The following is a 17099-nucleotide window of genomic DNA, read 5'->3' on the forward strand; positions in this document are numbered from 1 at the left end:
TAATTAGGTCCAGTGCTTCAGATATTGTGAATTCCTGCAATTCCTTCAAGGCTTAGTAGCAGAACAATGTGTCACGTTGCATGTGATGCTTTTACTGTCATCACTATGCTATACATTGCATTATAATCATCCTTCTGTAGTAGCTATTTATACCTGTTACACAAAACTTTCCAATTTTCCCAAAGCTTTCTGAAATTTATGGGATGATTTAAGGTACTTGACACAATATAGTATTTAACTGGTAAATTTTTTTGTAAGCAAGGAAAAATCTTGCCCCAAACAGGTTTGATTTATGGCTTACTCCAGTATTCTATACATAGTAAGTCCTCAAAAAAAAATGTCCTTGGCTGATTATCTGGCTGAGTGCCCACATATTTACTGGGTTGGAATTTATATGCAGAAGGAAATCTTCTTTCATGAAAGTCATGATCTATCTTGCCTTTTGTTAGTAGGGAAAAACAGCAGAGACTTCAAGGACTATTACATTGTGTAAAATTTAACTCCATGCAGTTATTCATGGAATCCTTCCCAGGGACCATACAGCATTCTTCTGTGCTTAAATAAATATTTCTGCCTTTACCCTTGGATTTTGATAGAAATTATTCTGGGCTCTTATTACTCATTTACATTGCCCCATGATGCTAAACAACAAGTAGAAAATGAAATCAACCAAGCCAGTATTTCCCTTAGAAACTGGGAGCAGACAGTATTATGAGTTGGAGTCCTAACTAAGGTTTGGTAATGGCTAGCACCAGTACTGACTTTGTTTTCCATGCCTATGGATGTACCTGAAATTTAAGAGCAGATCAAACTCACTCATCTAACAAGTGTTCATTACATCCAGCGATTTCTTGAGAGTGTCACGTCAGACTTGGTGAATCACTAAATCTATAGAATGGAATTCAGAGTTTCTCTTTTTGTTTGGATCTTGGTGAAACATATGTAATAGCTCACCATTACATAACAAAAATTGTTATTATGATTTCCAATTCACACAGCTGATAGATTACATGATAACATTTCCTGGCAGACGATGATCTTCTATGTGTTCCATTGTGATGCTCCAGTAACATCCTACTGTTCCAAAACAGATTTTTTAAAACTTTCTAAAGTATAATAAGGGGTTTCGCTAGTGGCTCAGTGGTAAAGAACCTGCCTACCAATGCAAGACAATAGTCAGAAACGACTTAGCGCCTGAACAATGACAACAAAAGCATAACAGAACATGAATTTTGATAATGTCACGTGAACTCCATCCTCCCACTCCATTTATTTCTGAGGACAACTCTGAGGACACTAGAGAAGTGAAGAGAGTTTCAGACAAGGGCAGGTAACTACAAGCTCTTGTGATTTCACAACAACTCAGACCAACTCAGGAATCAACACAAACAACATACATGTTGTTTGAGACCTCAGTTTTGGCTAATGTAAATCCAGGTAGGATGGCTGTAAAACACCAACAGTTTTGAACACGAACGTTAATGCAAATGTGAAACAAGAAACCAACTTCGGTTGTGTTCATGGCAAAAGATATACCATGTCCTCCACAAGTTAAAAGTTTTTCTACTGACATTTTACTGGAACATGGGTATCTGTGGGACAATGCTCCTTGCTTTCACACTATTTTGAGTATTTCCAAAATTCTTATCAGTGACACTGAAAATTCTATTTTAATATTCTAGACAAAACATCCAAAGTTAAAATAGGAAAAACTTAAGTAAGCTCTAAATGTCCTAATCATATGTGATTTTTATTAAAATAACTTATAAATTCTCCATGTCGTATATTTAATGATTTATTTCAATATATTCTATTATTTTTACTTATCAATCATGTATTTTCAGTGTCATCAAAAAGCAAAGTTGAAGTTTCTTCCCAGCAGAAAACATTTTGAGGGAAACATTTTACTAAACTATAAAATACTAGAGTGTTCTGATCTAATTTTCATAATCACTGCTAATAACATGATAGAGACATTACCAATCCTGCTAGCAGATTTTTAAAAACTAATTAAACCCATTAGAAGCAGTAGAAAACAGTCATTTATTCATTGCTACAAAAAGATACACGAATTAGACTCTATGCAACTAAAAGCATGGTTCTTTTAGAAAATATTTATATATGAACTTTTAAACCAATTTATGGAGGTAATAGGTTTCATTTGCTATAGAAGAACAAATGAGAACATGAATTAAGAAAAGTATCACAAAAATCAACTACAATCAAACTAAAAATTAAAGATTAGTTTTGCAAAATAAGCAGTTGGCAGCAGAGTGTTCTTACAAGTGAATGTTGAATAAAACAATAATCTGGCTACGTTAAGAATTCAGAATTATATTCATAATGAATTTGTCATGCTGTCCATTTCTGCTCTTCTCACACTGGTACAAAAATGAGTAGGAAAGTGTGCACGTAATTACTTATTTAAGTCAAATAACTTATTCAATAGCTGCAGGGATAAACTACATTAACATGTATCATCATAACATAAGGGAGTGTAGTGAAAATGCTAGTATTCAATGTCTCCTTAAGTTTTATTTCATATTGGTGTTTAAATGATTAGTCTTAGTTCTCATGTAAACGTACACCTCTCCTTGCTGAGAATTAAGTTTTCTGGGCTTTAGTTTTTACGACTTTCCTATGAAATCAATTAGCTTGGTATTATTCCCATTTCACAGATGTGGTCCAACCCACCACCCCCATGGGCTATATATCCCACCATCATGTGGCAGTTTGGGGGGCAGAGACCATGATTTACCCTCAAATAACTTCAACCGGAATCAAGGGGACTGCTTTCTCTCCTATCAAATTTCCTCTACCTAGATTCTTCTTCATTTGGTGAAGCCTTCCTCCTTTACTAGGTTTAATTCAGAAACCACCTCTTCTCTGAAATAGATTTCACTGAAATCTATTGAATCATTCTTGTTTCATTCCTCACAGTACTGTCTCCTCAAAGCTTTAGTGAACATTGAGCACAATGTGTTTACAAAATGCATATCAATGTGTTTATAAAACATACAACTCTTCCTTCCTGCAGGCCTTAAGTCATTTTTATATCTCTCTCACAGAGCTTGGGAAAGGGTCAGCATGAAGCAGCTATTCCCCACAGACAAGACAACAGATAAGAAAAATTGTAACTGCCCTTGAAGTAGTAAATATAGGTATGTTAAAGAGTGATTTTTAAATGTAAAAGAGGAAAAGAATCGGCCTAAATCCAGCCACTACATCAGTGCAGTTCAAGACACAAGTGAATGTAATTAGAAGCATAAGGAGTCATTCCTGAATAACAAAAGGCTTTTTGTTTAAGTAAACAATTTTCTTATATGCACTTTTTAAGATAGGAAGAAAGGCAGGAAAGATTTTATGGATAATAGAGGTTCCTGCCAGAGAAAGAATTGCAGTGGTACTTGGCAACTCAGCTATTCTCTCCAAAAAGAGTCTTTAAGACAGCCTACCTTTTAATATCTCTGGTGAGGGTGAAAATGGTTGTTAAAAATATCAACAAAGAAATATTCTTAGAGTCCCTACCTCACACCAAATACTTGCCAAACGATTTCATAGATGATCACATTTTCCTAATATGAGTTAGATTTCATGATCCCCATTTTATAGGAAGAGAAACTGAAGATCAGAAATGAGTTGCTAAGGTTGCAAACATAGTGTGGAACATGGAGCCAACCAAATTTTGGGACTCTTCCTATGAAACCCTACAACCCTCTCTCGGTGTTTGGGAATATTGTTACTCACCAACTGCATTATGTGAACATGATGCCCATTTAAAGGCATTCAGGCTGTTTCACATTTACTAAACTGTAACTTGAGGATGCCTTTCACGTGAAGCTGGAGAATTTGTTTATACTCTTTGGGCATCTCATGGAAACCGCGTTTAGGTAACTCATTGTCGTAGTAGTGATGGCTGACAGGCACGTTCTCTCCAGTTCTAGAGAAGGGCCAGAATCCATACAGCTTCACGTTCTCACACAGCTCGACTGCCACGCTTGTGATCATCAAGCCGGAGGACAGGCGATATTCGGTCACACCTTTAGTCCTCCAGAAGAGTGCAAGGTTTTTCAGGTACTTGGGATGGAAAAATAAAACCTTTTGTCTTGCTTTAGATTCCTTCAGTGTGTAGTACACCTTAAAAGAGGCCGCAGTATTGGCCCTGAAGGAAAACGCAGGCAGAAGGACGAAAGCATCTCCATAGGCTGCAACGTCCTCCAGAAATATTGCTTTCTTTTCCTTTAAGTTCCCATATCTGCCAAATTTTTAAAACATTGTGATTTTAACAATAATCATCAAAGGAACAGTTTGGGTAACATGAAGCTGAATTCACCACTGACCAAAAAACAGAACCAGTTATGTCACGGTATATAAAAGAGACAAACAGAAGATTCAGAGAAATTAGGGTTAAGTAAGCATCTTGCATAATAAATATCAAGGGTTAGGTCTCCATTTCTTTCTTGGCATATCTATTCTTTCATTTCTACCTTCTTACAGAGCAATATCCTTGCTGGACATACATTTTAAAAAATTATTTTATCTTCAAACTCAGTAATTTTTTCCTGAGGTTGCTATTTAATACTGAAACACCTTCCAAATGTATCATACTGACACATTTTCTCAAACATAGCACACTCTTAAAATATCTGTACATTTAAAAAAATTCATTGAGCTGTATGCAAGTATACATATTATTATAAAATAACAATTTCCTCTAGAACAGCAGTCCCCAACCTTTTTGGCACCAGGGACTGGTTTCACAGAAGATAATTTTTCTATGAACTGGGAGGTGGGGGTGGTTTGGGGATGATTCAAGTGCAGTATCTTTATTGTGTACTTTATTTCTATTATTATTTTATCAGTTCCACCTCAGATCATTAGGCATTAGATCCCAGAGGCTGGAGATCTCTGCTTTAGAAAACCTAAAATATCTATATGCATACACACACACACATATGCATTTTAAATTTCTTCCATGGACCGTGATATGTGTTAAATTTAAATAATGCCTCAGTAAATACACTGGTATACCTAAGCACATGTGTTTGGAAAATAAACTCTGGGGAGACAGGTACAATATTTTATATTCTCTTAAGCCATACTAGAACTATTTGAGGGATATATTCTACTAATAACAATTATTAATCACTTTGGATGAAAACAACTGAATAAAACTAAGTATGGGATTTTGGGGCTTCCCTGGGGGCTCAGACAGTAAAGAATCTGCCTGCAATGCAGGAGACCAGGGTTTGACCCCTGGATCAGAAATATCCCCTGAAGAAGAGAATGGCTACCCACTCCAGTATTCTTGTCTGGAGAATCCCATGGACAGAGGAGTGTGGCAGGCTACAGTCCACGGGGTCGCAAAGAATCGGACACAACTGAGATACTAACACTTTCACTTTTAATGGGATTTTTATTAAACAGCCAATATTTCATAGTAGTGACATTGTGGAAAACAAAATACGGGAATTATTTTTTAGTAATAAGCTGCCCAAAGTGCCCTGACAATTTTGTCAGGTTCTTCTAAGGCTTACTTTCTGAAGCTTCTAAGTAGACTAAGTTTTTTTAAGGAAGTTTTATCAAGACAAAACAGTAACATTAAAATTCTGAAGGGAAATAATTTTTTAAAAACTTCAGTACTGGTGCAAAACATGAAGAGATAAGTAAGTTCTGTTTTGATTAGCAACCCTTGACTTATGACATTAGAAGTACAACCGGACATACCTCTTATGAGCCACAACCTAAATTACTAATATATTCTTATGTATTTTCCTTACAAAGCCATTCCAGTCAGTCTCAGGAGCAAGATTAGGGCTCAGACAGGTTAAATAATAAAACAGGTTAAATAATAAAAAAGTGGTCTTGAAACAGTTATGTAACTTGGAGGGACTTACCTTAGCTTTATAATACTGGGATTTAGAGTCACCAGGTTGGTTTTAGTGCCAACATCATTGGTAACATTTCCTGTGGTTGGGGGGAGATTACACCTGAAATTTGGAAGACAAAATATTCTCAAAATATAACTTTCAAAAAAAAGTACATCCACACATATGCATGTGACCATTCTCATTTTATTGAAGAAAATTACTGCTGTAAAGAGTCTCGGAATTCATCTGATTTCCATTGAAAATATTTAATAAGTACAGAATTCAGACACGGGTTTGATCCCTGGGTTGGGAAGACCCCTTGGAGAAGGAAATGGCAACCCACTCCAATATTTTTGCTGGAAAATCCTATACCCTGGCAGGCTATAGTCTATGGGGTTGCAAAAGAGTCAGACATGACTTAGTGACTACACAACAATAGCAACAAACTCTTAGTTGGCATTTCAATATTGGATAAAACATAAGAATCTGATAAATGCTTTCAGTGACAGAACTAGAAGTGACAATTACACCTTGCCTAGCATTTGAAGAGTTCACAATCCTTTTTAAAAAATTATTTATATTAATTAGATTTCCATGGTGGTCAGTTCAGTTCAGTTACTCAATCGTGTCCAACTCTGCGATCCCATGGATCATAGCACGCCAGGCTTCCCTGTGCATCACCAACTCCTGAAGCTTGTTCAAACTCTTGTCCACCAAGTCGGTGATGCCATCCAACCATCTCATCTTCTGTTGTCCCCTTCTCCTGCCTTCAATCTTTCCCAGCATCAGAGTCTTTTCCAGTGAGTCAGTTCTTCTCATCAGGTAGCCAAAGTATTGGAGCTTCAGCTTCAGCATCAGTCCTTCTAATGAATATTCAGGGCTGATTTCCTTTAGGATTGACTGGTTTGATCTCCTTGCAGCCCAAAGGACTCTCAAAAGTCTTCTCCAACACCACAGTTCAAAAGCATCAATTCTTCGGCACTCAGCTTTCTTTATGGTCCAACTCTCACATCCATACATGACTACTAGAAAAACCGTAACTTTGACTAGACGAATCTTTGTTGGCAAAGTAATGTCTTTGCTTTTTAATATGCTGTCTAGGTTGATCACAGCTTTTCTTCCAAGGAACAAGGGTCTTTTAATTTCATGGCTGCAGTCACCATCTGCAGTGATTTTGGAGCCCAAGAAAATAAAGTCTCTCACTGTTTCCATTGATACCTATCTATTTGCCATAAAGTGATGGGACTGGATGCCATGATCTTAGTTTTTTGAATGCTGAGTTTTAAGCCAGCTTTTTCACTCTCTTCTTACACTTTCATCAAGAGACTCCTCAGTCCCTCTTCACTTTCTGCCATCAGGGTGGTGGCATCTGCATATCTGAAGTTATTGACATTTCTCCCTGAAATCTTGATTCCACCTTTTGCTTCATCCAGCCTGGCATTGTGCATGATGTACTGTGCACATAAGTTAAATAAACAGGTTGACAATACACAGCCTTTACATACTCCTTTCCCAATTTGGAACCAGTTCATTGTTCCACGTCTGTTTCTAACTGTTGCTTCTTGACCTGCATACAGATTTCTCAGGAGGCAGGTCAGGTGGTCTGGTGTCCCCACATCTTTAAGAATTTTTCACAGTTTGTTGTGATTCACACAGTTAAAACCTTTTGCATAGTCAATAAAGCAGAAGTAGATGTTTTTCTGGAACTCTCTTGCTTTTTCAATAACCCAACAGAGGTTGGCAATTTGATCTCTGGTTCCTCTGCCTTTTCTAAATCCAGCTTGAACATCTGGAAGTTCTCAGTTCATGTACTGTTGAAGCCATGCTTAGAGAATTTTGAGCATTACTTTGCTAGCATGTGAGATGAGTGCAATTGTGCAGTAGTTTGAATATTCTTTGGCATTGCCTTTCTTTGGGATTGGAATGAAAACTGACCTTTTCCAGTCCTGTGGCCACTGCTGAGTCTTCCAAATTTGCTGGCATATTGAGTGCAGCACTTTCACAGCATCATCTTTTAGGAACTGAAATAGCTCAGCTGGAATTCCATCACCTCCACTAGCTTTGTTCATAGTGGTGTCTCCTAAGGTCCACTTGACTTCGGATTCCAGGATATCTGGTTCTAGGTGAGTGATCACACCATTGGGGTTATTTGGGTCATTAAGATCTTTTTATTATAGTTCTTCTGTGTATTCTTGCCACCTTTTCTTAATATCTTTGGCTTCTGTTAGGTATCATTGTCAATTTACAAATTTTTAAAAACTGAGGCATTGTCATTATGGTTATAATGGGTGCCAGAAGCAAAGCTTATATAAAAAATTAAAAATTTCCTGATTCCCATATGGATAGTATTTCCACCAAATTAAGCTGTTAATAAATAAAGCTCTAATGTTCTTATAACGATGCTTTCATATTGATGTTCTCATCCTCTTTTGAGTACTAATTGGTTTTTAAATTGGAAAACAAATTAAGAATTGTAATTTTGAGTAAGCATATTCTTGTCACAAAAAAAGGGAAAGTTGGTTACGATTCCCTAAGTATCATTTACAGAATTTCAAGTAGACCATTTCTTTAAAGTTATATGTACAAAGGGAGCATCTCTGAGGAAAGCTGCTTAAATTTGACTGTGTTCTGCAATGCTCCTGAGGTTAAAATAATCTATTTCATCCTCTGTGAAATATATGAATAAATGAAACATGTACTTCCCTCACTGATAAAAAAGATACATCCTAAAACAAAGATGGCACTTTGGAAAACACAAATATTAATCATAGATAACAGGCCACAGAAATAACTTCATTAGTGGACTTCCTGTAACAAATCTACTTTCTAGAACATAACCACTTCATATCCTTTTGAAGACTCAAAAATGATTTTGAATATGATATCACTGGAGACCAATGGGGGAATATTGTGTAGTGCATATATATAGTACAGTGAAGCCACTCAACACCTATTCTTGTTCCTTACACTTTTAATCGACAGCTCCCAATCTTCTGAAATGAAAAATAATCACAAGCAGTTTCCAGATGGTTCCATAAACTATGAAACATGAATGGCCAAAATAGATATAGGCTTAAACATTAAATAAATTTTAATGACATCCACTATGTATAGCCCCCACCTGACCTTTCTGTTTGGAAGGTTAACTTCAAAATGAACTCTCTATTCAGAAAAATACTTGGCATCAGCAAATGCAGAATCTAGAATATATACATTTATTTCAGAGTTATAAATTAAGTAGCTGTTGAGTTGCTGTTGTTTTTTTCTGCTTGTTAAACCTAAACTTGTATTTCTTTTTTTTTTTTAAACCTAAACTTGTGTTTCTTATACCTGCTATAAAGTAAAATGGATATTTAGGCATAATATTCACCCCAGATGTTTTGGGAGTTTTCAGTCTATAAAAAGTCTATTATGAGAAGAATTATTTATTTTCCCCCTGGCTTTTCCATACTGAGTACTTTAACAAAATGGCTAAATCATGCAGGTATTCACCATTTCCACATTCATCATGAGGAACACAGTAATTGTTGGACTGCCAGGTCTGTTTTGTCATTACTTTCAGCATAAACTTCTAAATGAGATTAAAATGAGGGGGAGCTCCTGATTCAAAATTGTGTTTCCTTCTCATGTGCTAATAAAAAGGGCAGTATTAAATCAATAAAGATCAAAGGATCTTCCTCTGATGCATGCAATCAGTGCTCATGAAATAGGAAGAAACAGATTTCAACTTTACGAAAAGGTACATTTCAGTTGAAATCCATCCTCACAAGGATGAATCATCTATCTTTCCATCATGTTCTGAAAGTGGAGATGCTCTCTGGTTTTTCTTATTAGTTCAGAAACACATAGAAACCACTTTTGTTTCTGTTTTTGGCAAGCTAGCTTGTACTGAGATAGAAACATTTTAAAAGATCAGAATTTTACAAGCCACATTTTTTTCCCCTTAAATTTCAGGCCAGAAACCTAAATAAACAATGATGTTGTACAGCTATACAAAATCAAAGTCAGTATTTTCACAAGTATTACCTGAGAACAAAGTTTTCTTGAAATGCTGTTTAAGAAAAAAAAAAAAAGTTATCCTTGATACACTGAAGGCTCTGACAAGTCCTTCAGTGAAGATCTCTTTCACCATGATTTCATACAGGGTTTTTGGAAAGTTTAGTAAGCATAGCACAGTTTTATCTTTCTGGTATCAACATTCAAAGGAACTCATGATCCATTTAACACATCGGAAAACACACCAGATAGATCGTAGGCTTAAGCAACAAAGTTCAAAGATCAAAATTTAAACAGAATATCTTTAGACTATTCCTTTAAAATATTCAACTGATCTTGGATTTTAAAAAAAGACAATTTGACAGTACTTACCTAAAAACGAAGTCAGATTTATCGATTTCAGCTCCACAGAGAGACTGATTCAGAATCCCCCCGTTTCCAACCACTGCACACTGATTAAAAGAGTATCCCACAAAAGGCTGAAACTATCAAGAGAAAGGGAAAAATTGCCATAAATATCTTTAGTTTTAGAACCATAAACATCATCAGCTTAATTCAAGTAGCTGAAGTTTTACATATACTAAGGAAAGAAAAAGAACAAGAAGCAATACCATAGAATGTTAATCAACTTCTGACTAATCATAAGATATTCTGTAGGAGTTCCCTGGTGGTCAGGGAACACGGCCTCGATCCCTGCTGGGAAGATTCCACTTGGCATGGAGCAACTAAGCCTGTGCACCACAACTACTGAAGCCTGCGCCCTCTAGAGCCTGTGAGCTGTAACTACTGAAGCCTGCGCCCTCTAGAGCCTGTGAGCTGTAACTACTGAAGCCTGCGCCCTCTAGAGCCTGTGAGCTGTAACTACTGAAGCCTGTGAGCCAGGAGCACAAGCCAAGCCACCGCAATGGGAAGCCCGTGCATCTCTAGAGGGTAGTCCCCCACTTGCCGTAACTAGAGAAAGCCAGGGCGAAATAATGAAGATACACAGCACAGCCAAAAATAAATAAACTAATTAATTTAAAAAAAAAAGAAATCCTGTAAACCTAAGTTTCATTTTTCTTGAGAGGAATACATAGCATATCATATACAATATAATGTAAAAATACTATATATAATACATTTGCTTTTAAAAGGTACTTTAATGTATTTTATGTCCCATAACTAAGTAAATAAATTGAGGATGACAAAATTTCACATGGGTCTTTCCGACAAACAGCCAAAATTTTCAGCCAAAAATAAAGCAATTATAAAGTTGCATTAAATTCTCTACTCTTGGCCATAAAATTAACAGTTAATTTAGCAAAAGTTCTCTGTGCTTCTTAAATAGTGAGATCTTCAGGCTCAGTGATGACAGGAAATTTACACCTGCTGTCTCCATGAATGATCAGCCACGGTGCTTTGAGGAAGTCTAGTCACTCTGTGCTGATTTATTTCAAATTCATTTCCAAGACCAGAACCATTTTTGTTTCCTCCAAGGATCCAACTGGCCAATCCCCAAAGACCCTTCACTATGACCAAATCCTTCACAGTCTGAAAATAACTGGTCAATTGGAAGTGTTGTTGGCCTTTGCTGGTCACTTTTCTGGAAGTCATGCTGTGACCTTAATCAGCAGCAAGGATGTCAGCACAGACTTCCACAATGCAAGGTCCTGATTCACCTGTTTTGTCTCTAGAATGTGAACGTAGGTACTTAAGGGGCAGGGAGTATGTTTATTACTTTTCATTCCCCCTCATCTTTCACTGCACTTGCCCAGAGGAACATCACTTCTCAATGAGTGACTGCTGGCCCAGTGGCCACCTGGGTATAACCCCCAGTGTCAGGTTGGAACCCAGCTGTCCCAGCTTATGGGAACCAACTGGTAAATATTCAGGAATTCTGTCAGCTGGTTGTAAACCAGTGGTAAACTATAATCACCACAACGGGGGTATTTACACTGCTGCTGTCAGGGAACCCTCCTGTCTGGTGTACAAGCACACCCCAGGACCAGTGTGCTCCTGAGCTGCCCTACAGACCCTGAGTCACCTGACTGCCCTGTGCTGATGCTGCATTGGGAGATGCCAAACAAGTGATGAGAACTATGTTTCAGCACATCTGGATTGTCCCTAAAAATGAAAAATCATATTGTGCTTCTTATGTGAAAAGCACTTTTCTGAGTTGTAACTTAACACATAGAATCCATACAACAGCCTTGTGAGCATTTTACAAAGAAGATGGAGGCACGAGTTTAAGCAATGGCTACAGTGCTCGCTTCGGCAGCACACATACTAAAATTGGAACGATACAGAGAAGAAAAGATGGTAACGATAACCCTACATGCAAAACAGAAAAAGAGACACAGACGTACAGAACAGGCTTTGGGACTTTGGGAGAAGGCGAGGGTGGGATGTTCTGAGAGAATAGCATTGAAACAAGTATGCTGTCAAGGGTGAAACAGATCACCAGCCCAGGTTGGATGCATGAGACGGGTGCTCAGGGCTGGTGCACTGGGAAGACCCAGAGGGATGGGAAGGGGAGGGAGGCGGAAGGGGGGATCGCGATGGGGAACACATGTAAATCCATGGCTGATTCATGTCAATGTATGGCAAAAACCACTACAATACTGTAAAGTAATTAGCCTCCAACTAATAAAAATAAATGGGAAAAAAAAAAAAAGTAATGGCTAGAGAGCAGCAGAGCTGGGATTCAAACCCAGGCAGTCTGTTTCATAGTCCACTGTCATCTTACAGATGCTCTCATTCAAGGGGTAAGGGTTAACTTAAGCATGTGCCTTGGGGCTTCCCTGATGGTTCAGTGGTTAAGAACCCACACTTTCATTGCAGGGGGTATGGGTTCAGTCCCTGGCTGGGGCACTAAGATGCCACATGCTGCTTGGCATGGTCAAACAATTAATTAAAATACATTTTTTAAAAATGACGTGCCTTATTTCCCTGTGTGGCTTTGATGCCCAGCAGAATGCCTGGCTCTTTAATGAATGGTTCTCACATACCTCTGACTATTGCAAGTCACTGAACTTCTATTAACAGCTGGAGATGTTTTCAGACAGTGTTTACTAAACAATACCACAGTAAATTCTGAACTTTACAGATAGGGCCGAATGTAAATAGGCTCTTTATGGTACAATAGAAGAGATTACTGAGAGGAACCTATCTCCAATTAAGCACTTAATATAATGAATATTTTTCTCTGGTTTCTTGGTCAACTAGGAAGAAAAGATCCATACGTTTTGAGATCTCATGTTCAGTAAGAGATTAAATAAATGAAAATTTCAACGTCCCTTAAACCTCCTAATAAAATGCAACTTTGGGCAACTCAACAGTCTGCTTGTTGCTCATTCCAATTGTCAACCAAATTTGGGGACTTCCCTGGTGGTCCAGTGATTACTTCCACTACAGGGGGGCATGGGTTTGATCCCTGGTCAGGGAACTGAGATCCTGCATGCCTTTGCAGTGTGACCAAAAGTAAGTAAAATAAAATGAAATGGAGAAACACACACAAAAAAGAAAACCAACTTTGTTGTTTCTTTTCAAGTCACTTGGCAGAGTTTTTGGAGAAAGTGACTTTACAACATTTCATCAAAAGCATCTAACACTGAGATTTGCTCACTGTGTGCCTGGCAGAAGAGAGCAGGGTGGGAGTGCGGAAAGCAACTTTGGATGCTATGTCCATGGACAGGATGTTGAAGAAACACAGAAAAGTGAGCTCACTTTGCAGTACTGTATCAACTTCAGAATTTCCTCCCCTCAGTTTTAAAAAGTCAGCATCAATTTGGAAAATGGATGCTGTTGTTAATCTCATCCAGAATTATTAAGCTTATGTTAAGTTATTCTTTTCAAGGTGCCAATTAGAAGCAAAAAATACCTGCTGTTCCTCTATTCTGGCCAGCCTAAAGCAAGGAAAACACTTGAAAAAATGGCATGGGTGAAAAAGTTGCTCTCTGTGGACCTCCCCAAGGCCTTCTCTGATAAGGGATATAAATATTCTTTGAAAATGAAACTGTCAGTCACTCAGTCCGACTCTTTGTAACCCCAAAGACTGTAGCCCTCCAGGCTCCTCTGTCCATGGAATTCTCCAGGCAAGAATACTGGAGTGGTTTGCCATTCCTTTCTCCAGGGGATCTTCCTGACCCAGGGATCAAACCTGGGTCTTCTATAATGTAGGCAGATTTTTGACCACTGAGCCATCTTTAGTTGCTATCATTTTAGCTATTGGTAATTTCAATGAATCATGAGGGGATTTTCAGAATGCTGTATGAATTGGTCCCCATTACCTTCTGGAAAATGTGCAATATTTTTTCCCTAACATTTTATATTGATTTTGTTCATTCCCAGAAAACTATACTTCCCTTTAATTGTAATATTTTTGGAAAAAACTGGAACAACTTACATGACAATAAAACAATCGAAAGAAGTCAAATGTCCAACATAATAGAATTAATTGTAAGAACTGAATATTCTACAGTTGGTAAACTGCATATATAAAGTGATCCCATTTTGACCACTGACGTGGCCTAACTGCTTTTCATCAAACCATAAAAATATGTCTGAAAGTATAGTTTATTAGCAGTGGGATATTCTTCATGAGAAAAATTTCCCCCAAGTTTGGATTTATATTGTAATGACAATGTATCATTACTTAGTTTAATAAATGAAAATATAATGAATGCATCTATGCACTGGGAAACGTTCTAGGAACTTGGGATGCATCAGTGAACACACTAGATAAAAAATCCTGACTAGGAAAAAAAGGATAAAAATTATCTTTTCTACTATTGATTTCATTGCTATATTTTTCATTCTTATCTGTCGTTCCTTCATATCTAACTATATCACTTTCACCATTTGTTTTTATGGTCATCTTTGTCAATTTGAGTTTCTTAATTATGTATATTTTAAATCTTTCTCAGATTGCTTCCCACAAACTAAATTCATCTTAAATTTTAAAATTTTAAATTAAAAAAAAAATCCCTGTCTAGTGGAAGTGATGTTTACTAACCAGGAATTCTAATGTATTTACTTCCCAAAGATTTCTCTGTGAAAAAATTGAGTTAGTCACCAAAACCGACAAGTGGAAGAACCAGCTAAAAAATGGTTATCTCCCCAAGTCCTGGTAATTACTATGCAGAAAACCCAATACTTTGTCTCATACAAGAATGAATCATGAAGACTCAAGGGCTAGAAGAGTTTACTATTTAAGATACAAATACCATTCCCTGCAGAGCCACAAGGATTCAAAACTGCCTGCTGAAAATGGACCACCGTACGTATCTTACACATCAAAGTGTGGCATTTTAATGAATCAACTCCTCCATTTTTATATCTTCATCTGAGACAATGTTCACCTTAAATGGTGACACAAAGAAACCACAAGGAATTTTCACTCACCACTGGCAACATATCAAAAATGTTTTCTCTAATTTGGATTTTGCTTTTACTTTCCACCTCATAGGTCATGTTGGTCCCGATGGGAGTGTTGTTTTGAGAAACAATGAAGTTTTGAACAGCATCACAACAGGAAGCGAGTTTTGCTCTGCAAAGGATAAGGAGACAAGTGAGTCAAGGATTAAGACTAAGAAATCCAAAATAGAGACGAGGATGGAAAATGCAGAAGAGAATTTTGCCGTGTCGACTTTCAGAGAGAAGATACCTCATTCACAAGGATGACATTTTTATCTCATTCCATTCTAACCAGCCCTGGATGGGGCAAGGATAAAATAGCAAAGAACATTAATGTACTTACACTCAGGTAGGGACTGAGTCACCCATAGGAAATACTGAGTATATAATGGTTTACATATAAAGACTTGGGACTTCTCTGGTGGCCCAGTGGTTAAGAATCCACCTGCCAATGCACTGAACGTGAACTCAAGCCCTGCTCCAAGAAGATCCCACATGCCGTAGAACAGCTAAGTCCGTGTGCCACAACTATCGAGCTGTGCTCTAGAACCCGGGAGCCACAACTACTGAGCCCACGTGCCCTAGAGCCCATGCTCTGCAACAAAAGAAACCACCACCATGCAAGTCTGCACAACTCAACTAGAGAGTAACTCCCGCTTGCCTCAACTAGAGAAAGTCCTTGCACAGCAACAAAGACCCAGCGCTGCCAAAAATAAATAAATAAGGAAATAAATATAAAGACTTCTTTCTCAGGATAATGTTGTAACAACAAAAAGACAATGATAGAATAGTTTCTAATTATTTTATTAAAAAGTATAGAAATCAAATTAAGACCAGTATCACACACTATCACCAAAGCAATATATAATCATTTTTTATAAGACAGCTTCAACAAAAAGAAGCACCATTCAACAGTGATTTTTTTCAAGTTTCACTGAAGTATAATTTACAAATTCAGGGAATTCCCTGGTGGTCCAGTGGTTAGGACACTATGACAGAGGGCCTGGGTTCAATCTCTTGGTCAGGGAACTAAGATCCTGCAAGCCATGCAGCATGGCCGAAAAAAAAAATTCACAAATGCAAATTGTTTATGTTCATGTTTTGATACTCATACATATTGTACAGTCATCACCATAATCAAACTAATCAACATATCCCATCACTCCACATAGTCATCTTTCTTTTTTTTTTTATGGTAAGAATACTTGAGATTTACCTTAGCAAATTGCAAGTATACAATACAGTACAGCTAACCATAACTGCACTGATGCACATTAATAGGGTGAATTTTTAAGTGAGGCGAATTTAAAGCTGCCATTCTTTAGAGAAAATTTAGTGTAATTTAGAGCCAAGCAATGTCTGTTAACTATTCCAGTGGAGTGACACCTTACTGCCAGAATGCAGACCCAGAAAGGTCCTTCCAGGGACCATCCGAGTTTACCCCCAACTTCTGGCAGGTGAATCTAGAACCACTCAGAATTTACATTTTGCAAGTGTAATTCTCCAGAGATGTAGATTCCATATAATCTCTTGATCGTAATTTCACAACCTTTAAGTCAAGAGACTCTGTCATTTGCACAACTGAACACTCTTCTCTTAAACCCACTTCTCTGGTTAGTTTCTCACAGAATCTTTCCACAAAAACACTTCATGTAAATGAAAATGGTAACCATCAAGCAAAGCTTGAACTTTTTCAATCTTGATGCATTTAGAGAATTTCCTCTTCTCTCAGACTTTTTTCATAAGACCAGTTTTTCACTAAAGTCATCTTGTTCATCTTTAAACATTTACATATTTCTGTTTACTTAAAAATATATATTATAGTTGGGTCCTATCATA

The 17099-nt window shown here is 37.4% G+C and overlaps 1 protein-coding gene across 1 annotated transcript in view; it reads right to left on the minus strand.

Moving 5' to 3' along the window:
- Positions 1 to 2026: 2026 nt before the first annotated feature.
- ST8SIA6 (ST8 alpha-N-acetyl-neuraminide alpha-2,8-sialyltransferase 6) overlaps positions 2027 to 17099 on the minus strand; it is a 143900-nt gene continuing 128827 nt past the window's right edge. The window contains exons 5-8 of the mRNA XM_043884727.1: positions 15249 to 15393; positions 10239 to 10351; positions 5898 to 5990; positions 2027 to 4255 (exon numbers count right to left, since the gene is read on the minus strand). Coding sequence (XP_043740662.1) covers positions 3787 to 4255; positions 5898 to 5990; positions 10239 to 10351; positions 15249 to 15393 — 820 coding nt within the window. The 3' untranslated portion in view covers positions 2027 to 3786. The remainder of the gene's footprint in view (positions 4256 to 5897; positions 5991 to 10238; positions 10352 to 15248; positions 15394 to 17099) is intronic.

This window comes from Cervus elaphus, chromosome 23, assembly GCF_910594005.1.
Source record: "Cervus elaphus chromosome 23, mCerEla1.1, whole genome shotgun sequence".
NCBI lineage: Eukaryota > Metazoa > Chordata > Mammalia > Artiodactyla > Cervidae > Cervus > Cervus elaphus.